General features: G+C 41.7%; 1 protein-coding gene across 4 annotated transcripts in view; it reads right to left on the bottom strand.

Moving 5' to 3' along the window:
* Positions 1-4,363: 4,363 nt before the first annotated feature.
* Positions 4,364-25,576, bottom strand: part of LRCH1 (leucine rich repeats and calponin homology domain containing 1) — a 219,602-nt gene continuing 198,389 nt past the window's right edge. For 2 of the 4 annotated variants that reach the window (XM_056109670.1, XM_056109672.1), the window contains one exon: positions 4,364-6,972. In XM_056109670.1, the coding sequence (XP_055965645.1) occupies positions 6,862-6,972 (111 nt within the window). In that variant the 3' untranslated portion in view covers positions 4,364-6,861. Of the gene's footprint in view, positions 6,973-17,840; positions 18,223-25,576 lie in introns of those variants that run through there. The other 2 variants (XM_056109669.1, XM_056109671.1) reach the window with 1 other exon arrangement.

Genomic DNA, 25,576 nt, shown 5'->3' with positions numbered 1-25,576 from the left:
CTTGGTCCCAAATTGTTGGGGTCCGGCCAAAGGCACAGCAGCAATTTTGTGGTATCAGAAAGCCTGAAGGCACCATCAGGCTGCTGATGCACTCGCCCCACAGTTATAGGTTGACCTGCTGGCAGCACCATCCCCCCTACTGTGGTTATTCTATCAACATCATCTTCCTCCTCTCAAAATTTACTTAAACCAAGCTAATAAATGCAGGTTGATTATCTTACAGCAAATCTTCCCATGGTCTGTTTCCCTTGACTTGACCTGTCCTTTAAGTTAAATCTAACTTTGCAAAGGACCAAACATGATGGCCTCTCAATATCTGTATTATAAACCATAATGCCCCAAAGTAAAGAGAAAGAGGGAAATTGTCTTTCATAGAGGTAGGGGAAGGGCTAGGATGGGGGAGGGGGTGGATACTGGGGACATTGGTGGTGGAAAATGTACACTGGCTGAGGGTTGGGTGTTCAATCACTGTATGACTGAAACTCAAGCATGAAAGCTTTGTAACTATCTCTTGGTGATATAATTTTAAAAAAAGGGGGGAGGAATCTAACTGTTGTAAGTTAAATATAACACTAAGAACACTTAATAACACTAAGAATATCTCTAAGGTGCTGCAGAGATATTCCTGGAGAGAAAGCATTCTTATTGGCTGAAGACCCTGGTTTGAATCCTGGCATTGCCGGGTGTTGCACCAAATCACAAAAACTATATTTTAACCAATAGCCAGGATGGCAATAATATAATGTGAAGAGCAGACCAGTTTCCTAGGCCTGCAACTCAGAAGAATCCTGCACTTTATTTAGTTCTCTGCTTGGTTGCATTCCATCCTATGCTACATGGCTAATTTTTTTTATAAAGCAACCTATATTTTCATTTTGTACTATTGAAAATAATGTGACTGATTCTGCTGACATAACTGAAGTGTGTGATCGTTGTAAAGTGAAATTATAAACACAGATGCCACTGGAGATTAACTTCCAGAATCTGTCATGTGACTCATCCCTATTTTGGCACAGTGACCTGTGGACTTAACTTGTGGGTTTGTAAATCAGTTGAGACTTAGCTGAAGATAATGTTTAATCAAAATAAATGCTGAGGGAAAAAATGCTACTGTTAAAAAAAATGTATTATTTTCTAAATAGAAATCACTGAAATGGGGATTTTCTTGGGTTTCACAACTAAAGAAGAAACAAAAACTAACAACTTGCAGATTTTTAAAAACATATAAAATATCTCAACAAAGATAAAGGATGACTATTAAATTATTGTTATGGACAATAACGTAAGATTAGCAAGTAAAAAGTCTTGTACTGAAGCCTTGTGTTAATAATTATTAGAACTAAAATTTCCTTCCCCCAACAGAAACACAGTTGTAACAGATACAATAAGTTTCTATTTCTTTTTTTTAAGTGTTGTGATACTTAAGTGGTGATAGTGGCCACAAAAACTGCTATAAAGGTAGAGGGTAGAGCAAATAAAGATACAGTGATAAGCACAAGAGTAAAGGTTACCATGAGAACAGAAGCAGGAATAAAATATTAGAATCAAAAAGAACTTTCCAGGGCAACTAGAAACTAGATCATGTCAAAATCTGCAGCATTTCTTTAAGTCTATAAATATCTAACAAAAATGTATGAAAGAAAGATGAACCCTCTCACAATAGCAAGAATAATCAAAAGTTCCTAAAAAGAGGCCACTGAAGACTAGAGAGATAGTATAAAGATTAAAGTGCTTGCCTTGAAACTGGTCAGGCCTTGATTCAACCCCCAGCACCCATTATGTTCCCTGAGCACAGTATGGAGCTGGGAGCAAACCCTGAGCACTGCTGGATATGACCTAAAAGCAGATAAGCAAGAAATAACTCAAATGAGAATTATCATTCAGTATTTGGCTTCTCACAGGTCTCCAGTCCAGGTTTTCAATTTTATAAATGTCTCTTTGGCATCAGATGTCAAACATGTCACCGGCAACAGTTAAGGAGCACTTTGTTCATTGGTGGAAGGATGGGTGTTCTATCATTGTATGACTGAAACTCAAATATGAAAACTTTGTAAGTGTATGTAGCTCATGGTGATTCAGTAAAGAAAAAAAATGGGAGCACTTTGCTTTCTATGATAATATGTAGAGAAAAGCATCCTACTTGCTTTTTTGGATGATAGTGGTACATTCTCAACTCACCAAGTAAATTAATAGTTCCACCTCAAATGTTCATTTATCAACAATGATCAAGTATAGTTATGGTTACATATGTTAGAATTATTTACATAATGCATGCATTTAATATACTATTATAATTATTCTATAAAATATTTTTGTCTAAATTATATGAATTATAGTTAACAATTCATTAAAGATTAAGTACAGAGTTGGGAACTGGATGAGGGAATATGTTTTTTTATTTGTCAAGATAGGAGTTGCAGCATTCTGGTGTGTATCTAAACCATGCATTTAGAATTGTAACATTGAGCTAAGTAGACAGTGTAGGTGGCAGATTGAAGGTCATATTGCCTTTATGGCAATTACTGGTTAGTAGAATATTTTCCCCAGAAAACTTTGGTCTTTTTCTGAAATTATTTCAGTAAAAACACTTCCACCCAGTATTTTAGTTAGAAACCAAATAGAGTACACTCTTAATATTGATTCTCAAGAATTGCACACAACTCATTTCCTTAGATATATGAAAAAAAAAAGGTCTTACAGATATAGAGCATCTCTTGTCTTAAACACAGAACAGTACAGTCTACAATATTTGTGGTGCAGAGAGGCTATCTCAATTGGAATAGCGATTTTGATTTTTAAACATGAATTCTAGGGTAATCCTGCTTTATACTAATCTTAAATTATTTCCTCTGATCTGACTCATCACTCAAAATCCAACCTAATGGGTTTTTCACAAATTGGTTATTATCAAACTTCTCCTGCTGATGTCATACCCCTCTCACCATTCAAGAACTTACCTCCAAAACAATTCAATGCAACTCGGTATTGCAGTTCCCTTGTTAAGCAACATCTAGAAAAATCTGCATCCTGGTGTCTGTCTTAGTGGGAGAGGGGGTGCAGATCATTCCCAAAGCTGCTTCTGTCTCCTTGCTTAGAAGTCCATGCCAGGGAGGAACACTTCAGATACTCAGCTCCTGTGTTTAAAACTTCTGCTGTACTCTTCCCCCCATCCCCAGTTTCCTCTACCCCTACCCAGAGAAGCTGTGATAAAACTTAAACAATGCAGAACTTTTGTACCTGGACTTGGAATGCAAACACCCATTTGTTTTTTGTTTTTGTTTCTCTCTTTGGCTAGCCCATCAGTCACAGAGGGCATGGAGAGTCAAGTGTGGTTTATTCTGGAGCCCACTTTACACACACCTCAACAGTCCCAGTTTGAGGCTAAACCAAGTTCAGATACTCCCCAGAGACTAGGCTTGATGGGGTCTGACCTCTACTAAGTGAGGTCTTGTGGGAGGCAGATGACTAGACAACCAGTCCCATGATGTTCTGAGCTCCAGACCCACCCAAGATGGCTTGGAAAGGCTTGAGTGTAGCCATTGGCAGGTCTTGGGCATGGTACCCACCTGTGATCAGTGTGACCCAAGATTATGTAACTGAACTGAGTGGATGACTTTCATGCAAATCTGCCCTGCCAGACTCCCTCTTCTGTGCTCCTGCTCCCATGGCTTCTACCTGTCATCATCAGTCCCATGTGGACCTTCTAAGTCAATTCAGAAGGCAGAAAGTCTGTAAAGCCAGGCCTTCTGCATCGTGCACAAGACCAAGATGACAAAGACTTGGGTGGGTGGGGGTGGGGTCTGGTCCTAGCATCTGGCAGCATTCCTATTCAGAACTCCACATAGATTCTCCTGACTTGCAGATTTGGATCTTACAAGCGCTCACAGTTGACCTGGTTTTGATTGCATTGGAGTGATTAGGGAAAGAAGATTGGAAGCCTGGACCATTGTTTTCATATGAATTCCTCAAAGCAACTGTTCTTTTGCCAGAGGTAGATTGGAGCAGTGCCGGAAACTGTAACATCAAATGAGATTTGTGGGCATGTGATCAAGGTGCCTCTTCACTCTGCAGGTCTGATTTCCAGAAGGCAGATGCAGACCTTTGGGCCTCACTGTACCTCAGGCTTCCTGGAGAATTATCTGGAGCCACCATCCCAGGGACGGATGGAAGTTCTCCTGGTCTCCCCCTCCCCCTCCCTTCCCATCACCCTGCAGAGTAACTCTGTTTTCAACTGCTTTAGGAGTTGTGGTTGCAAGTAAGATTTCCTTTGGGAGAAAAAAAATGTCTTGATACATATTTTCATTCCCCTAATTGTTTATGTAATCTACATACACATATGGAGACACACATACATGCACACACTGAATGGTTTTGTTCCCACAATGACACTCTGATTTCATCAGTGGCCATAATCATCCTTTACATCAGGCAGATAAGTCAATCAGAAGACAGTTTGTACAAATTCAAAGTTTTAATGGTTATTAAATAAGAAAAAGGATATTTGCAATATGTACATTCTGTCCATTTAGGATATTGTCAGCTGGCCATGCACATTTTATTGCACATATAAACAGCGTAACAAGAATAGTGATGATGTCTTAGCCATACAAGGACTGTATGTATTTAGAAGGGGGAAAAAAAGCCACTTTACAAAATATTGAAGCCTTTTGTATTATACAGCCAACTTTAAGAAAATACTGAAAATGAATACTAAAAGAAATATCTTACTTTTGAAGGAAAAAATTCTCTAGCAACAAGGATTACAGCACTTCCCCTTGATACAGATACACGTAAAAATATATATTTCATGACTGCATTCTGAATGCCCATCAAGACAAAGCAATCAAAATTTCTATTTCTGAAATCAACCTTTGACTATTGCTTACAATGAATATTCTCTTTGTTCAAAAATGCCTTCTTTCTTTACATCATTATTCTATTTAACAAAACAGTTATTTGTGCAGCACAGGAAAATATTAAAATAGATTTTAAGTTAGGTTAAAGTGCACAGTACATTCAAAAGGAAATAACTGCTAGCTGCCAATCCAAACAAGTGATTTCAATATCCTGTCCAATCTTGTCCAGAGCAGAATGCCCTCTGGGCTCTGGCTGGGAATTGTGTACACTGTGTGTCATCCTGCCAGTGTCTTTTTTTTTTCCACCTTTGTATTTACCTTACAAGTTGTGGTTGCTGCTGCTCTTAAGGCTTTTCACAGAGGTGCAGAGTCAGTCAGCATTCACAAGACTTTGGAGTTTCTGTAATTGCAGGGGGAATGCTCATGCTTGGAACTTCCTGAAAGCGGTGAGTTGTGAGATGTTTAGTGAAGCCAAAGGTGAATCTCTCAGACCAGCATGGGTCCCTTCAACTGCTGGCTCTTATTTTATTGGAACGTATGCCCTCCCAGGTGCCTTCTGCCTCACAAACATCACTTACTTAACCTGGCTTTTAGCTTCCTTAGGTCGGAGCTTGCGTGCAGCTGCCCCACCAATTCCTTATTCACCTTTCTGACTTCACAAGAGAGACCAGGAATCTTGCAGTGTTATATGGATTTCTTAAAAAATAAAACACCACTCAAGTTATAGTAAAAGAAGCATGTTCACAGTCTCAGAATTGCTTCCTCTTTCAAAACTTGCATTTGTGGAAGTGCTGACTTCCTAATCCAGGTCCTATGTACTTTACGGAATTCTTCATCACTCATTCGAAGCTGCCCTTAAAAAAACTTTCTGGTTTAACAAGAAACTTCTCATCACCTCCATTTTCCTAAACCATTTCCTTATTATCTTCCTTTGGTGCTAGACTTTCTTTACCTAAGTTACAGTGCAAAATTATACTTCAAGACACACAACGCTAACACTTCTGCATGTTAAAATGTGAGTGTTTTATGCATAGCAAAATAAGTATGAATCCAAAAAATAATTGTTCACATTTTTTCTTCAAGTTTAATATATCTTTTTTTCCATCACAACTATTTACAAACAACTTTGGGGTGCTCTCTTAATTTTCATCAGTTCATTGTAACATGGGACAACAGGGCTGCTGGAATGTAGGAAACTGGATGGAATGCAGAAATATAAATAAGACCGATGTTCCAGAAAACAAAGTATAAGTAATGCCTCCCCAGAAAAACAGTTCTTGTCACAGAAGCACCTGTTTTAAAATTTTTTTTTCTGAGTTATATATGCCAGAAAACATGATTACTGAGATCTAGGATGACTGCACACCAAAGAGGATAGGAAAATAACTCAATATTTATAATATTAAAATAAAGTGTTTAACCACAAAAAAGCAGTAATAAAATAGTTTCCTAATTTACAATTTGCATCCAAAGGATGAATAAAAACTCACTAATAAATAATATTTATATAAATATTTTTTTGTATGTCGAAAATAGTTTTTTAAAAGGCAATGGTCTCAAGAAACTTCTTGAAAAATTTGGTGGTCAAAACCTGATTGAGTGCCCCTCCCCCCCACTAAATACACAATAAGTTTGGTTTCAATAAAACAAATGCATCTTGCAGCAAAAACGGTTGTGCTTGGTGTTTCGGTAATGGCAGTGGGTGAGTGTGGAAGGGATGAGGAGGCTGTTAGAAGGCCTTGATGTGTTGCTCAGTCCTTTGTCACCATCTCCTTCACTGGTTTCAAGATAAATACCTGTCATGTCCTAAGGTCGGAGGTCAGAGTTGAAGGTAGAAAATCTTCCCTTTTGTCCTCCCTTCAATGCAACTGGAATTAGGGAACTGAGAGGCGGTGAATGGGAGGGTAGGGAGGGAACAGATGCGGAGAGGAGAGCAGAGTCCAGGATCTCAGGATCTCTGGTGGGGCCAGGGTTTATGAGCCAACCCAAAGGAGAAGGCTTGCTCTCATGTGAACAGCGCCTTCGTAACAGACACGTCTAGTAGTGCTTGAACTGTAATGCCCACTTTGACCAGGCCTTTCTCTTCAAGGATGTGATGGGGTAGACATAGTTTTTCCTAAAAAGGAAGAAGAAAATAAATACTAATGTTTAGATGCTCGAACTATAATCAAAGATCTTGCTGTCCCACTCTATAGGTGGTGAGGTTGAGCTCTGAAGGAAGCCTTAACTGTCTAAACACTTCCAAGTGTCTGAGCTTCAGTCTCTACTTTTAACCCAATACTTTTCAACTCAGAGCTTTTCCACATTAGCACAAGTCAGAGTTGATCTAGAAATGTTCCCAACCAACCCGAAACCTAGCAAGGATCAACATTTAATGTTAATGACATTACATACAGTCTGTTGGAAATCACACACCAAGAACATACTAACTTAAATTCTTTTTCTTGTCACACTTTGGGCCACACCTGGCGATGCTCAGGAGATACTCATGGTGAGTTGCTGGCAGTACCAGTGACTGAAACAGGCCTGTTGCATGCAAAGCATGCACACTAGGCCTTTGCATTGTCTCCTTGCCTCCTCTTTTTTATTTAAATTGTTTTTGATTCTTACATTTAAAGCTTACATTCTTACAAAGGAAAACTACCAATCTCACACATATTAAACAGATGTCATATAGTCTTGTACACAGATGACACACTAGTCTATCAACCATCAGCCTTGATTTGATTCATTTTATTTCCAAGGATGTCTATGTTTCGAGATGGCTAAGCTTTCTTCATGGTTTACAAAACAGCCTTGTAAGTCAGTAACTTTTAAACTAAGTCCCTCAATTGCCTCTCCTTTAAGATTATTTAATAAGACCATCAAGGATACATATATCCTGCAACTTTCTCACATTTTATTTTGTCTTTGGGAAATGTCTAATACGTTCCAGTAAAGGATAACAATCCATGTATGTCACCTGCTATAGAACTTTGCTAGTTCAATAAGCTGTTTACAAAATAATGCCACAGCTTGATTTTACACATTTATTATCTGGTCCCAGTTTGTCACCAGTCAAGAGAATCTTCTTCCACAGGGTATCTCTTTGGCTGTGAAAAGACCTTACAGCAAACATTCCTTTTACTTGCAATAGTGCCTTTCTCAATCCGAAGTCCACTTTTTCTAGGGAAAGTCCAACTGGCTCTGCTTCATATCTAGTCAGCGGCGTGTTGAAGCCTAAAGTCAGTAATAGACTATGTCTAGACTCTTGCTTAAGGAACATATCTTCCTGTTTCCTCAGTGAAGGCCTTTCTACACTGTCAGATGGAGTGTTGGGTTCTGAAAAGACCTTCCAAAGACAATGTTATGACATCTCCAATCACTAGATCTGCTGCACCTCAAACCCTCTCTTTTTCTAGTCTCTCAACCATTACATCTAGTCTCTCCAGCCTTGCCTCAATTAATAAGTTGTGGTGAATTCAGAGTGTTCTAGAAAGGCCTTGGACATGGCTATATTTAAAAAGATAACTGGTTCTTGAAAACACAATTTTAGGTATTATTTCATATGGAGCACTGGTACTAAAATAATACCATGACTTGATTTTATACATTTATCATCTGGTCCCAGTTTGTCATCAGTCAAGAGAATCTTCTGCCACAGGGTATCTCTTTGGCTGTGAAAAGACCCTACAATGGTGTTTTAAGAAAACATGCAAATTTATGTTGTTTTCCAACTTAGTAGCCAAATGTCCGCCTGAGAAGGATGAGAGATTCTGTTTGAGGTGTAATCTGGACAGTGAGTTGTGATGGTTGGTGCTTTGTCATGTCACAGGCACTAGTGTCCACCCTTTCCTGACACAATCTAACAAGAGCTGTGAAGTCACTGGAATGTGGCATTTTGTTGCTAAGGGAGCACCTACAGTGTCCGATGAACATCAGACTTGGTAGGGAATTTTATGTGACTCATAAGTATGGTTAAATTCCAGTTACATGGCATTATTGGAGAAATGTAAATTCTTACTTTATACAATTTGCTAAAAACAACTCAAAATAAAGAGTTAAATGATAAAAATAAATACCCTTCCTGATAAAAATATAGATTCATATTTAATGTTTTCTCTGATAATGGAGAAGGATTTTATTCCCTGTAAAGGCTCTTTTAATCACAAAGAAAAAGATAAAAGCAATTACTTTTCTAAATGTTTAAAGCTTCCATGTGATTGAAAAAAAGAAGCATAAATAACAGCAAAAATATACTTGGATCAAATTAATGAGGATTTTGTAAGACATATATATTCAACAGGCTAGAGTGATAGCACAGTAGTAGGGCGTTTGCCTTGCACGCAGCCAACATGGCCGACCTGAGTTCGATTCCTCCACCCCTCTCGGAGAGCCCAGCAAGCTACAGAGAGTATCTCGCCCGCATGGCAAAGCCTGGCAAGCTCCCCGTGACATATTTGATATGCCAAACACAGTAACAACATGTCTCACAATGGAGACGTTACTGGACCCGCTTGAGCAAATCGATGAACAACAAACAGGAGGACCGATCTATGGACCGTGATCTATATATTCAGCAAATCAGTGAGAAAAACTGAGCTCAACAGAAAATTGTATAGGGTGACAAGAATAGACATTTTGGAAAGAGTGATTTTCCCAAGACATACTGAACAAGGCATTTTGCTTCACAGATTTTGTTTACTTATATTTAGACCCAAGGTTCCTATGTCTGTGTGGAACACAGGGTTTAGTGTTAAAGGTTAGTGAGGTGTGCTAACCGGACGCCTACCTCAATTAATGATTGATTCAGCTCCACTTATAAGTGGTGGCTGCAGGCAGAGGTCTGAGCTGAAGCCCTTAAGCTAGAAATCAGGGTGGGGAGAGCTGAGGTTTTCAGAGAAACAGGATGTAAAAGTAGGGAGGCCTCAGCCTCCTGTTAGTAGAGCTTCACAGAGTCAGTTTCTTGTCATTCCTTCTCCTAGCCTTTACTTTTCCAACCAGCATTTCCCACCTTCTTGGTTTTTTTCACTCCTAAACCAGGTTCCACGATTCTTCCACCCTTATGACAAGCAAAGAAGACAGTAAAATATACACCTGCATTCTCTCTGCATCTTTCTTTAAACTCAGACTTCTGAAGAAACCCAAGATGCCCTTGGATTACTTTGATAGGGTTGAGAATACTTAGCAAGAATAGGGCCATAATATAAGGGCCAGAGGATTGCCCCATAGCTGGAATCCTGCCTCATGAGGGGAGAAGAGAAGGCAGATGGAATAGAAAAGGGATCACTAAGAAAATGATGGCTGGAGGAATCAGTCGGGATGGGAGATGTGTGCCGAAAGTAGATAATGGACCAAACATGATGACCTCTCAGTGTTTGTATTGCAAACCATAATGCCCTAAAGTAGAGAGAGAGTATAGGGAATATTATCTGCCATGGAGGCAGGGAGAGGGGTGGGAAAGGGGAGTATACTGGGGAAACTGGTAGTGGGGAATGTGCACTGGTGGAGGGATGGGTGTTTGATCATTGTGTGATTGTAACCCAAGCATGAAAGCTTGTAACTTTCTCATGGTGATTCAATAAAATTAAAAAAAAAATTAAAAGAATAGGGCCATGGAGATAGTACAGGGAAGAAGATGCCTGCCTTGTACATCGTCAACACAGGTTCAATCCCTGGCACCACATATTATGCCCTGAGCATCACCAGGAGAGACCCTGAGCAGGGCTGAGCGTGCACCTTTTTAAAATAAAAACAAAAGGGAAAAATACTAAGAAGATTAGGAGAAAGTAATGGCAACCTTTTTATAAATACATGGTCATTCTGGCTACTCTCCCAGAAAACTGAGTTGAAGCCTCTGAAGGAATAAGTTGAGGTACTTGTTGGTAGGATGAGTGAAGGGAGCCTGCCAGCAATGAGGTGGGAGCATTATACTGTAGGAGAGATCCCTGAAGGGAGCTAGGAGTTGGAAGAGCGAAGTAACTGCAACAAATTTACAGCTTGTCTTGAAAAATGACACAGGAAGGTCCCCTCACCTTAAATACAATGGACATAGGGTGGGAACAGTTGGAACTTTGCCTTGACCTTAAGTGTATTTAAATCTCACTGTCCCATGATCTTGTGGTTTCCTTTGGGAATATGGCAACAGGCTTGCCTAGTCAGGTGCTCAGGTGCACTTTTTGCTGGGTTTCTTTGGAAAACATGTAGCAGACCACAAAAGAAGTGCTCTCCGGAAAAAAAATGCCTCTAAGCCCTCCTGAAGAACTTAAGTTTTATGCTGCATCTGCAGGAGTGAAATCAAATAGTTTTGCTCTATAACCTCACTCACCGCTCTTGTGAACCACACTGAATGGCTGGGAAAGGCAGGTAAGGTGGGAAGACCAATTGCCCACTCTGAGAAAAGGCCAGCCCCTTCCTATATGCCTGTTGTCAATGAATTAGATTTTCTTTTCTTTTTTTCTTTCAGTCTTTGGGCCACACCTGGCAATGCTCAAGGGTGGCTGCTGGCTCTATGCTCAGAAATTACTTCGGTGGTACTCAGGGGGACCATATGGGATTCTGAGAATTGAACCTGGGTGGGCTGCATGCAAGGCAAGCACCCTACCCATTGTACAATTGCTCCAGCTCCCTGCATTAGATTTTCATTGGTTACTTCTTTACTACAACCAAACAATAGAGGTGTGATATCTCTATTTTATAGTTGAGAAAACTCTCGATAGCGTTTAAGTAACTGTTAACGTCACTCAGCTGTTTAAGTACTGGAATCAGGACTTGAGCATGGGTCTCATCACACAGCTTAGCTCTGTCCAGATCAGAAGGCTACTTCCCAGAAATTCCCTGATCGACAGGTGATGTCTTGAGTCTGTGTGTGTCCCTGAAGATGGGGAAAAGATGTGAGGCCCTTGGAATTCTATTGAGGGGGATCCAGCAAATTCCATATCAGGTGGGAAGCGGAGAACTCTCCCAGCTCAGTGAAAGGCGTAAGTGCTGCCGCTCAACATTCCCAGCTTTTCTCTGGCACACACGTTTCCCTGGAGGAGAATACCTCCCAAGTGCATTGTTGTCACTGCCAGCGCCTCCTTCTGTCCTACCTTCTGTTCCCATACACATACCCAAGTCCAAGCAAGCTGCTAAGTGACAAAAAACAATCACTAAAGTCAGAGATAGTTCACATGCTCACTGAAAAGTCCAAGGCATTTAGCAAAGTGAACCTTGAAACTGCAAGGTTTCCACTGCATTCACCTAAGATAGCTTCAAACTCCAGCTCCATCCCAAGAGCAGGAGGAGGGTCAGTTTCTTCCCAGGTGAGATGCAGACTCCAGTAGAGTCCACAGGAATTTCCTGTCACTCTGTGGTTGATTCCCTGCTTTCCAATCAGGCTACCTTCTAACCCTTTCTCTCTGGAATCCTCATCCCCCACACACAATCGACCTATTTCACTAACCTTCCTCACCAACCTGCTTCTCCTGACTATTCTTGCACATCCTTCAGGTGTGCACAATGCTTTTAGGAAGCCACACCCCCCACCTACCCCCCCCCCCCCCACCACCACAGTTAGCTCCCCTGCCACGTGCTTCACAAAACCCTGGCACCAAAGTTCCTTATGCCTCATTCCTGTGTGCCCACTAGACTATGAGGTCCAGGTTCAAAAACTATGGCCCTGAGGCCGTATCTTGCCTATGACCTATTACTGTGAAATGGTGGTGGAGCAGGAAAGGTAGTATAGTGGTTAAGGCACATGCTTTGTATGTGGCTGACTTCTGTCAATCCTCAGCACTGCATAGCCCCCACACCCCCCCCCACCCGAGCACCACTGGGTATATCCTTGGAGACCCCTGAGAACTCCCAGGGTGTTACTGATAATTCCTAGGATTCCTGGGCCTTTGCACTGGTACCACCAATCCATTTGGCTGAATATTGGAAGGGCTCAGCCCGAAGCTCAGGAGCACCTTCTGAGCACTCCAAACAATCTAACAAAACCATTTTAATTGCAATAGAGCTACACAATTAATTCATTTAGGGATCATCTTTGGTTCTTCCAACAGCAGCAGAACTGAGAAGAGGTATCAAAGACTATATCTAGGGCTTTCCAAAAATATTTTCCAATCCTTGGTCTAGACTGTGGCTCCTTTCTGGTTTGGGGATCACACCTAGTGGTGCGCAGGGTTTACTCTTAGCTGGCAGTGCTTTGGGAATCATATGGGGTACCTGAGATTGAACCTGGGTTGGCTACATGCAAGGCGAGCACCCTACGTGCAGTCCTATCTCTCTGGCCCATTGATTGTGAGCTTCTTAAGCATGGGGTCATGCACCACAGTCGTCATGTTCCCAAGGTGGAGGGTGGGTTTTACACGTGCTCTCTCAGTGTCAGAGCAGTGAGTGAGTGAACACAAGCATATCGAGAATGGCCAAGAAAAGGACTTGTCATTCAGCTGTTTAAGTACTGGAATCAGGACTTGAGCATAGGTCTCATCACTCAGCTTAGCTCTTTCTTCCAGAACTCAAAAGTTGAGACAACTAAGTAGGAATATTGTCATTGAGAGTAGTTCAGAAAGGCACTCCCTCTCCTAATGCCATTGTTGGTGAGTAACAAATTATAAATAAGTCCAGCAGCACTTATGCCATTGTCTATTTTTTGTTTTTTGTTTTTTTGGGTCACACCCGGAGATGCTCAGGGGTTACTCCTGACTCTGCAGTCAGAAATTACTCCTGGCAGTGCTGGGGGACCATATGGGATGCCCGGGATTGAATAGGAATTGGCCGTGTGCAAGGCAAACACCCAACCCACTGTACTATCACTCCAGCCCCTCAACCCATTGTCTTAAAGGAAAAAAAGATATTCACACTCTACATACTTATGATTTTAGGGTGAATTTACAAATCTGAAGTTTACTTTTAATTGCTTTTCGGGGAGTTTGAGGGAACAAACCCAGGTTTCATACATACGAACCATGTGCTCTGTCACTGAGCTCCATCCTGGACTAAGACCTACTTCAAAAAAAAAAGAAAAAGAAACTCCTGGAATAATCATGTAAAACTATTTTTCACCTAATCCACAACTACTTACAAATTTCTGAAATTTTAATTGTTTGATAGCCAGTACGTAAAATGTCCTTTGGCCTATGAAGTTTTGTTTTTACAACAGATACTTTAAATCGCCAGGGACTAAATTTAATTTGTTACTCACCAACAATGGCATTAGGAGATGAAGTGCCTTTCTGAACTACTCTCACTGACAATGTTCCTACTTAGTTTTCTCAACTTTTGAGTTCTGGGCGGGGGGGGGGGGGGGTGATTTCTCTCCATCAGAACCTTTTCTTGGGGCTGGGCTTCCAAGCAATGCTCAGGAGCCCTGAGGTATCCCATCAGCAGTTCTCAGTCAACCAGGCCAGTAGTCCAAAATTCAAGAACCTGAGGATGTTTGCTGTTCAGGCACTTTAAGCCAGGATGGTCCAGGCCCCCCAGCAGTGCCGGGACCACACCTAGTGATGTTCAAGGGACCATGTGGTGCTGGGGATTGAACCCGCATCAGGCACATGCTAGGCATGTGCTCTAAACACTGTGTTATTTCCTTCCTGGTTCCATTTCTTTCTTATTTACTTCAAAAAACACTTTTCTTGTCTGGGAAGCACATCTGGTTCTGCTCAGAGCATAACCCTGTCTATGCACTCAGGGATCACTTCTGATGTGGCTTGGGGGACCATATATAATGCCAGAAATCATTTCCAAATACTCACTCTGGACAAGAACTGAGTGCTGAAAGAAGGTAAAAGGATATACATGATAAACTTTCAGTACCTGTATTGCAAGAGCACAGTGGTAGGGCGTTCGCCTTACAAGCAGCCAACATGGCCGACCTGAGTTCGATTCCTCTGCCCCTCTTGGAGAGCCCGGCAAGCTACCGAGAGTATCTCGCCCGCACGGCAGGGCCTGGCAAGTTCCCCATGACGTATTCGATATGCCAGACACAGTAACAACAAAGTCTCCAATGGAGACATTACTGGGCCCACTCGAGCAAATCGATGATCAACGGGAGGGCCTTTAACTTTAACTTTAATGCCCAAAGGGAGGAAGGTGGAGAGGATAAGGAAGAGGGAGGGAGGATAAGAAAGAGGGGAGGGAGATAGAGAGGGAGATAGAGACAGAGACAGAGAAGAAAAGTATGTGCCATAGAGTCAGGCTGGTGGGGGTAGTGGTGGTGATAGGGGAACTGGGGACATTGGTGGTGGAAAACATACACACTGGTGAAGGATATTGGAACAGTATTAGACTGAAACCCAATCAAAAGCAACTTTGTAAATGTATATCTCACAGTGATTCAGTTAAAAAAATAATAATGCCATGGATTGTATCTGGGTCTGCTACATGCAAGGCCTTACCAGGTGGACTATCTCTCGGGCTCCCCCATTCTAAAATGAAAATATTTTATTTATCTTGTTATTTTGGGCTTACACCTGGAAATACATGCTCAGGGCTTACTCCTGGCAAGCTCCTTACCTCCTGTACTATCTCTCAACCCATCTCCATTTTTTTAGTGTCTATCCTAGAGAGCCACATATGAGCCCCAAATTCTTTTTTTCAAGAATAAAGAAACAAACAGATATTAGCTAGCTGTCATATATTGTGGAAATCCTGACACTGAGTGGCAAGCTGCTACCAATTGAAGGTGGTGGTGTTCTTTCTGAAATTTCCTATTTCAAAATGAACATATAAATAAATACATGGTTCTTATATCAGATATCGGAAGAAGTACTAACAAATGCTGTCCTTGGGGAAGGAAAGAGATGTTGCTACATACAGATCACACAGCAGAATCCCTGGCTGCCTCTCCCACGATGCTGGCGTGGTCAGACATCCCCATTCACGCTCCGACGGTGGCCCGAAGGGGTGTAGGCCCCGTGGGAAATACCATGGAGGGCTTAATCTTCTGAACAGAAATTAACAGCTTGACCTTGGGCAAGACCGTCAACATGCAAGTTCATTTAAAGTCTTGCCTCAAGGGCCAAATTTAATTGTATGTGTCTAGTTATGACACTACTTGAAAAAGAAAATGCCATTCATCAAGCCCCAGAAGGAGCAGCAGCACATCAGGGTATGACGTGAATTACATGAAAAATGAAACTGCACTCAAAGAAGGCTGTGGATGCCAGAACTGAAATAGACAAGATCTGGAGATTTACATCAAGTTAACACTGAGAATGAAATCTGACCTCACAGGGTTGTTCTATTACAATTTTCCTTCTTTTACCTAATAAAAGTCATCTCTCTGCTTTTCCCCATAAGGAACGTGAAAAGAATCAGAGTGGGAATCGTTAAAGGGGACCCTCAATGCACGGCAGAACTGATTGGAACTGCGAAGAGTTTCTCCGGGTATGCACAAATACAAGAATCAATGGGCTGATAAAAAATTTGGAACAATACCCACAATGTGTTTATTAAACAACTTACAGCTCAGGGTGCTCTTTAGTCATTGCACAACAGGGATTTTATTGTGTTACATATTAGAGAGTACAAGATAGCACCAAAAGGCAATTCATCAGCTGCAGATTATTTATACACAACTGCGGTTAATTAGATAACTTCCACATAGCCCGAGTTTCTCCCACCAATACAAAATCAAGAAGAAAACTCTTTGTTAACTCAAGATATTATCATATAACGAATGTTTCCTGTTAGAAAAACCTGATTTGATTTAGCAATAAAGACTCTGTATAAATACATTCTTCTACTATGTGCGTTTTTCATATTCTCAAGTTCCATGGATTCATGGAAGTGTTCATAAAAATAAAACCATCTTCTTAGTGGCCATCTATTGAAGATTACCTGCATCTGCATCTCAATAAACTAGAAATTCATCTTGAGAAAGTTAGTGCCATCATCTCTCCAATGTATAAAACAATACTTGACAACTAGATGTAAACCAAAGCTTAGGGAAGACTATTGTAACCCTGAAGCATGGCCTTTACGCATAATAATGACAAGGCAGGAGTAAAAATATCTTGGCCTAAATAATATTCCAATTTTTCTTACAAGTACAAACTAATCAGTGCTTCCAAAGCAGACACAATCACATATAATACTTTAACCTTATTTAAAAATAAAGCAGTTTTCTAGTTAACTTCTCTGGGAATAAAAAAACTAAATGGAAATTTCAAGTAATCAAAGAAATTGCAGTCTTCTAAAATCAGAACAAACCTATTACTGGCTCCTACCATAGGAGTCCAAACTTCAGGAACAAAAATGTTCCGTGACTCATCGATTTAGAGACAAGTATAGTCAAATATGCCATATTTTGGGCCTTGAATTATTATGCTATGAAACAAAAGGCAAAACAATCCAGTACATTAATTAAATATAGAAATCCTTTCTGGAAAATATTTCTCTAAGTGTTCTCAGACAAAGACTCAACACAGCTGAAGCAGATAGGAAAACGTCTGCGCAAGCAAAACCTCCAGGTGGCGCTCTAACAGCAAAGGACCCTTACTTCCTCAGCGCTCCTTCTGCACAGCCCTGTCACATGCAGCGGGGCAGAGGGGCTCTCCGAGTGCAAGTGCGTGGCAATCCGTGCTGGCTGCTCTTACATCTCCCATTGCAAGAAACAGGGAGGAATCCAACTGAATGAGCAACAAAGCAGCCATTCTCCAGATAGTATTTTTCGAGTCAGACAATAGTGGTATTACGATTTTGATAGGCCAAATTGAGACTCCCCAAAGAGCTGTTTTTCTAATTCATCTGGAAAGTGGTCCCTCTATGGCTCAATTGTCCAGGCCTATACTCCAACTTTAATCATGACCCGAAGATAAGATTCCCATATACTAGATCCCCTCTGCTCCTATTTCAGGACTTCCTTCTTCCACTCTACCCAGAGCAGCGAAGCTCACCAGGAGAGAGAGCAACTGCATAGCACTGCAGCTGGCACTATGCAGACGAGGAAGCATGAAGGACAGGTACATTTTCCCTTCATGTTTTTTTTTGGGGGGGGAGTAGGAAGGTTGAGACTGGGTTCTGTAAAGTCTGTGCTTGTATTGGGAAGCCTGATCTGTAAATGTTCGGCTTCAAAACTGGAGAGGTTGCTAAAGAGATCACAGGGATGTGCACTAGCAAGGCAAAGGCTCAGAAGGAGGGGGCCCCTGTCAGGGACTGGGGTGACAGAGCAGAGAGTGGGGTGCACATGCAGGCCTTATGCAGAGAGAACATTCCAGCGGTAAGTGATATAGATCAGCACGATAAAGAGAATATGGACAAGACAGAAGTTTCTAAGGTCCCTGGAGCGAAGGGCAGAAGTTGGTGGTGGGGGTTTCTCCCCAAGTGCCAGCAGAGAGTCAACAGTCTTTCGAATGTGATGAAAATCCAAGTGCAGGATGTCATACGGAGAGCAGAGGTCAGCCTATTCCGAGGGCAGCCATTAGAACAGAAAGAGACAGTGCATACAATTAAAAACACACAGAAGAACAGCTGCAAAGAAGCACACATTTTTGGTTACTAGGAAATGGCAATTCAAATTATGTCCTCACATGTGTCCAAAAATATACAAGATTTTATGTTTTGCAATTACACATAAAAGGCTAGAGAGAAGCCTTCTTAGATACACCATAATAATGACAGAGTAGAACTCTCTCCTCATATGGGTTTACAGTACTTTGTAAACTCTTCAGGGAAGGCCCACACCTCTGCGCTTTGTCTACTTGAGAGTTACCATGAAAAGAGAAGGAACTCCTCTTTTATCAACTAAATGCAAAAGTAAGATATTTAGTCTTCTGAATTGACCTCGAGATGCCTACAATTGTCACAAAGCAGTTTCCTGATGCCCTGAAATCCTGAACATGACCACGACGAAAAGCCAACTGGTTATAATTGATGATAACACACTGGTGTGAAAGAGAACTTATGACTTTTGTCTCTAAAGTAAAAAAGTATTGAAAATATTTGTGATGTATTACATAAATGAAGTTTGATGTTTAAATTAGGCAAAGTATTTAGATATACACAATATACATTTGCTAAAACTTTGCCACCATGCTGCCTGTCATTTCAAACACAATGCTGAGAAGATGCAAATCACAAAAACACTGAAAGATAATCCTGACAGAGATTCTGTTTTGTTGTTTCCTTTATAGCTTGATGTCTTTGGATAAGAAGGAATACTATAATATCAAGTGGGATGAATGAAATTTAAACATTCTTATCTTAAGTTATGAAGGTAGTATTAACAAGAGACTTTCTGAATGATATTAATACATCAAGCTGTTTCCCAAAGTAGGTGATACTGCAGTAGTGATGCAGAGGATGCAGGAGTGAGGAGGAATGAGGTAGGAATCTCAATGTAATTGGGAAGGGGGGTATTTTCCACTTGTTTGCTAAAAGAAGCTATATATAAAGGAAAGTGTTGAGTAAAAAAAAAATTTTTTTGAAAAGGGAGATAGGGTCAAACAGATTTTGCAACGGCAGGCATCTCTGTCTACTCTGTTAGTCACAATGTATATCATTCCTCAGTGGATTCAAATGCTTCAAGCTACCACAGTAATTTTTCCAAGCATTAAAATAGCTACTCTGGTTAGGAATATAAGGGGTGGAGTACATGCCAGGTTTGATTCTCCATATGGCAGACCCCTTCAGTGCAGCGCAACTCTGTGTAGGTTTCAACTCTGGGTCAGTGTAGCTGGGGAGTGACCTTAAGATCCACAAACACTCCTAGTACCAGTGGGCATAGCTTCTCTAAACACACACACATACACACACACACACACACACACACACACACACCTCTACACATAGATTGAATTTCATTGGGAAAACAACATAGTAAGTGAAGGATTAACAGGCGACGGGAAAGCATCTACGAAGGAGTTTTCTATTGCAATAAGAATTTCCTATTGCAATATTATGCTCAGCAGTGAAATCCAAACAGAGCAGACATAAGACAGAAAGCATCCAAAACTTGGAATGCTATTTTCACAAACTTGGGCTTTCCATTTCAAAAGCAAGCCCTTCTAGCTTCGGCACATATTTCAATACATTTCCCAGAACAGCATGGGAAATATCTGGTCTGCTCCACAACAATTCCAACACAGAACTGACGTTGAATCACCTTAGCAGTTTTGAGCTCACTTGTCCAGTAACATACTTTTCATGGAGGGAGTCAACCATGCTCATCCTGGAAATAATTTCATGATGCCACAGACTCTGGACGTAACTCAGACTAAAATGGTAGAGTCAAGAGTCACAGTCTATGTGGTTTGTTCAAATCAAGTCACCAACTCTAGATGAGAAAAGCCTGGGTCTAACATTGCATAACAGACAAGAACCAGGACCCTTATGGAGTTCGGAGTGCCAGCGTGTGTGGTCTCTGAGAACTGCTCACCAGCTCCTTACGAATCACACAGTGTGGTCAGATTGGCTCCTGCAAGGAAGTCAAAAAAGGAACCAAGACTTGTACTGCTAAGGGTGCCTGACTTTTTTCTGAGCCTGCACTACCTAAATTTTATTTTTAATGTAGAGACTTAAGAAATATATTTCCCCCAAAAGTTAAAATAAAGAGGAAGAAATTCTGCAGAGGCAAAATTTCAGCATATATGTCAGGGGATTTTACAATTATTGCAAAGCATTTGAACAACAGTCTGTACCTCAGAATTCTCAGAGGAAAGTAGCACCGTAGCACTGTCCTCCCATTGTTCATCGATTTGCTTGAGCAGGCACCGGTAACATCTCCATTGTGAGACTTGTTGCTACTGTTTTTGGCATACCGAATACACCATGAGTATTTTGCCAGGCTCTGCTGTGCAGGCATGATAATCAACCCGGGTCGGCTGTGTGCAAGGCAAACGCCCTACCCGCTGTGCTACTGCTCCAGCCCCAGAGGAAAGTAGGGATACTAATTCCCATTACAGTGAACAGAAATCATAACTGTAACTTTCTTCTTTCTTTTCTTTCCACACCCCCTCCCTCCCTCCATCCCTTCCTTCCTTTTTTTCTTTTTTCTCTTTTGATTTCTCCCTCCCTCCTTCCCTTCCTTACCTATAACTGAATTATTCCTGCCTATTTACTCAGGAATCACTATTTGAAAGACTTGGAAGACTATATGGGATGCTGGAGATTGAACCAGGGTCAGCTGCATGCAAGAAAAGTGCCTTACCTACGGTACTATCTCTCTGACCCTAAGATGAGCTGATTTTCTTATAGACAACACAACACGCTACAGTAATTTTTAGGTTGACTAAGTTCCCCAAATACTAGGGACACAAACAGAAATGTGGACCGAACAGGCAATGGGTTCCTTTTATAGACCTTCTGAAAGCAATGTAGTCTAATGTATTCCATTAATTCGAATATATATTATAAACTTCAAATCCATGCTTATAATGTATTTTCTAAAGCAAAGATATTAATGCTCAGGAATGTTGATGGTTATTCTGAAAATTAAGGCCCTAACTGACAAGAGTGACTTGGTGGAGAGTGGAAGGAAGAAGCAAAGTTTCTTTGGGGTTTTTCCAAACACACCGTCCTCCCGTTGTTCATCGATTTGCTAGAGTGGGCCCAGTAACATCTCCATTTTGAGACTTGTTGTTACTGTGTTTGGCATATTGAATACGTCACAGGTAGCTTGCCAGGCTATGCTGTGAGGAAGAGATACTCTTGGTGGCTTGCCGGGCTCTCCAAGAGGGGCAGAAGAACCTGGCTCGACCAGGCTGGCTGCACGCAAGGCAAATGCCCTATCGCTGTGCTATCGCTCCAGCCCCTTTCCAAAAGAATGAGAACTAATTACTAATTTGATGGAATTATAAGGTGACTCTGGTATCAGTGATACCATTCATCTACAATTGTCATTTAAAAATTTTTGGTAATGTTCTTCCAAAATGTTTATTCTCATCCACATGTGAATGGCTGTCAGAACCCGGCCCGGAAGTGAGCCTACCACCAGGAGAGGCTCAGTGGAAAATGATTTTGACATGAATGCAAACACATGCTGCTTATAGGGATGTGACTGCTTTCACAACCTCAAAACTATCTTTAACAAATTATGAATTTAAAACTTGAGGGTAGGGCCGGAGAGATAGTATAGTGGGTAGGGCATTTGCTTTGCCAGTGGCCGACCCAGGTTCGATCCCCAGCATCCCATATGGTCCCAAGCACTGCCAGGAGTAATTCCTGAGTGCAGAGCCAGGAATAACCCCTGAGCATCACTGGGTGTGACCCAAAAACAAAACAAACCAAAAAAAACCCCAAAAAACTTGAGGGTAATAAAACAAGTCAGTCTGTATCTCTGGCTAGTTAACCTCAAAATTAGAATAAATGAAAAAATAGAATAAATCTTGCAATAAGAATTCCACTCATCCCATGGTGTTCATTACTAATAATTTAACTACCAAAATCATTGATTTGGTGAAGAAAAAGAGACTAATGCTTAAAGAAAAGATGAAATGCATTTCTCCTCTGCTCAAGATGAAAGCAAGCAAAAAATGAGTAACTTCAATTTGCAAAATGCCTTTTAATAAAAGAAGCTCAGAACTGTATGGAGGCAAAAGTTCTGAAAGGTTCACAAAAGGTGTTAAGTAGGAAAGTTAGCACTGTGCCTTTCAAGTGTGATTTCTCATTATGAAAGGCAACAAAATGCAAATATGAAAAGTACTTGGCTATCACACCACCAATCCCAACCCAATCTCGTTGGGATTTTTCTTTGAATGCCCTTTGGCAAGAGAGAAGCTGAGGGATGAGTGAGCTGTCCTATGGCCAGGAAGGAACATGCCCACCTCCTAGAGTTAGGGTTGGGGCCTCTGCGACTGAGCTGTCCAGGAAGCACCCAGGACTGCCAACCTATTGGACACTGTCCATGCAGTCCTACCCTTAGCATGCTTCTCTATTTTCTCTCCAGAGACAGTAATGAAGATCTAGGGAGATACAAAGTGAAGCGTGGGTCTACTCTATGTTCAGTCCTTCTCCAAAGAGGGCAAATATGCTCATTGAGGACCGTACTACTTACAGAGCTCCAAAGCCTATGCTACTTGTTTAAAATCAAGCAGAAAAATTTCCCTGGTTAAATGAATATCTATTTCTAATATTTTTGTTCATTTGTTTTGTTCTTTTTGGGGACCACACCTGTCAGTGCTCAGGTATGGGATTCCTTGAGGGATTATATGTGGTGCTGGGAATCCAACTGGAGTTAGCCATGTGCAATGCGAGCGCCTTAACCCCTTTACTCTCTCTTGGGCTCTGCATTTTCCAATGATGTTCATGTTCCATAAATTAGAGATTTTTCTCGATCCAAGAAAAGACAAAGAGCCCTACAAAGGATATGATTTAGGATAAACCTGGAAACCCCATACAGTTAACCAGAATTTCTCTACATCAAAGTCAGAGGTGGCAAAGGGAGTCCCAGTTGGTCTAAAAAAAGCTTCATAACCCCAGGGCTTAGCTGGTGTGTGTGTGTGTGTGTGTGTGTGTGATGGTGGTGGGGAGTTGGGTGGGAACAAAGAACATATGCTGAAAATGTGGAAGCTTATCAAGGGGAGTTCTGTTTTCAAGAACAGGTTAAGGCTTGTTCCAGAGATCTAAAGACAGCCGCACACAGACTACCAGCTTTGACACTCTGGCTACAGGATGGTGGCAGCAGCATCTCCCAGCCTCCACATCTGCCAGATGCCATGAGGAAAGGTGCTGCAGTAAATTCTTTTGCAGTTAAGCACCACTGTGGTAGTTGTGGTGATGGAATGATGGAATGTACAAGCGTGTGTGTGTGTGTGTTTGTGTGTGTGTGTGTTTGTGTGTGAGTATGTATGTGTGCTTGCGTGTGCCATGCAATCATGGAGTTTCTGACGATGTGTAACTGAGCACTGAGCCCTCAAAGGAGCTTAAAGAAACCTTGGGAGGGGGGAAGGTCAAGAGATCGAAGTAAATTTCACCATAGGGCAGTTCCTCTGGGCTGGAGCGATAGCACAGCGGTAGGGCGTTTGCCTTGCACTCAGTCAACATGGCCGACCCGAGTTCGATTCCGTCACCCCTCTCGGAGAGCCCGGCAAGCTACTGAGAGTATCTCGCCCTCACGGCAGAGCCTGGCAAGCTCCCCGTGACGTATTCGATATGCCAAACACAGTAACAACAAAGTCTCCAATGGAGATGTTACTGGGCCCGCTCGAGCAAATCCATGAACAACGGGAGGACAGTGACAGTGACAGGGCAGTCCCCCATGCTACCCCACCCTCTCAAAGGAAATCTCAGCCGGAAAGCTAATATATGCCAGGGGCAAAACAGAAACTGCTTTGGCTGCAGCTGTGGGGGTGGTAGTGATGTGTAGTCAACCCCCCCCCACCCCCAACACATACCCCTGGCAGTGTTCCCTCACCTCTGGGGAAATCACTGGAAGGAATATAGATGTGTGAAGAATGTGGGTTAAATCCACTGCACAATCCAAGTCCTGCACTTTGCCAGGAAGGGAAGTCCAGGAAATGAAAGTGCTCCTAGTGTCAGGGGTTTGCTCCTGAATAACTAATAGCACACGCAGGACAGATCCATGCAAACCTGGAGTCTTCGCTCCCACTGCTCACTCACTTCTCTTCCGCCTTGTATGCACTCAACTGGATTTCTTCATTTGGACAAGTGACCCCAAACAGAACAAGAAAACCAAGGCACATAAATGGGTAGCAGAAAGGAAAAAATGACCTATGCTGAAACATATTTTAGAAAAGATATCATCCCCTACACAGAAAAAGAAACAAGCCATTTCTAGTTCCTTTCAAAGGACCCTCTGCTGGCATTTTTAGGAGCAGATTGCTACCTCATCCCAGAATGCCTCACAGTTGTTGGCAAAGATGCCTCCTGTTCCTTGGGCAGGATTTCTCCAGAGCCCATGGCCAACATTTTACTTAAGTGTTTTCTTCCTTTCTGTCAGTGGCAGCTACTGCTGCAAATTCTCCCTGCATCTCTGGGCTCAGAGTAGAGGGGGATAGGTTTATAAGCAGCCTTATCGAGAGTTACACATGCCAGCCAGAGGTCGAGAGCTGCTTTCCTGAGACATTGCATGCTCTAACCTACCTAAAATGGGCTTCTTCCATTCTCTGCGAATGTAGCCAATTGGAAGATGCTGTCGGTATACAAAAAGCCACGCCAGAACAACTGTACTACGGCATACAATAAAACATTTCACAAACCTTCACCAACCCCAAGGCAGACGGCGGGTCTAGGGTCCTAAGAGAGACTGCAAAAGAGACTATAATACACTCTAACAACTGGGGCAGTACGACCTCAAATATAATAATTTAATTAAGTCCACTCAGTTATTGCATTTCACGTATAGAAACCTGATAAAATAGGAGAGACTAATCTTTACTTTGACTTGCTTAAAACCATTGATTTATAAAGGACAATAAATTAAGGCTTTTAGTGCATGGTTTTGACTTCTCAATCACTTACTGGATGATTTATAATTATTAGATGGGCTGGAGCAATAGCACAGCTGGTAGAGTGTTTGCCTTGCACGTAGCCGACCTGGGTTCTATTCTTCCATCTCTCTCAGAGAGTCCGCCAAGCTACTAAGAGTATCCCGCCTACACGGCAGAGCCTGGCAAGCTCCCCGTGGTGTATTTGTAAGCAAAAACAGTAACAAGTCTCACAATGGAGATGTTACCGGTGTCCACTTGAGCAAATTGATGAACAGTGCTACACTGCAGATGTTTATCATATAAAGTACAAAATCCAGTAACTGTGACTTGGGTTTGTGTCCATAAGTCATAAAATAGAAGTTTCAAATA

Source organism: Sorex fumeus, unplaced genomic scaffold (assembly GCF_029834395.1).
Source record: "Sorex fumeus unplaced genomic scaffold, SorFum_2.1 ptg000008l, whole genome shotgun sequence".
NCBI lineage: Eukaryota > Metazoa > Chordata > Mammalia > Eulipotyphla > Soricidae > Sorex > Sorex fumeus.
The sequence above is the reverse complement of the archived record's forward strand: the minus strand, read 5'-3'. Positions and strand labels throughout refer to the sequence as shown.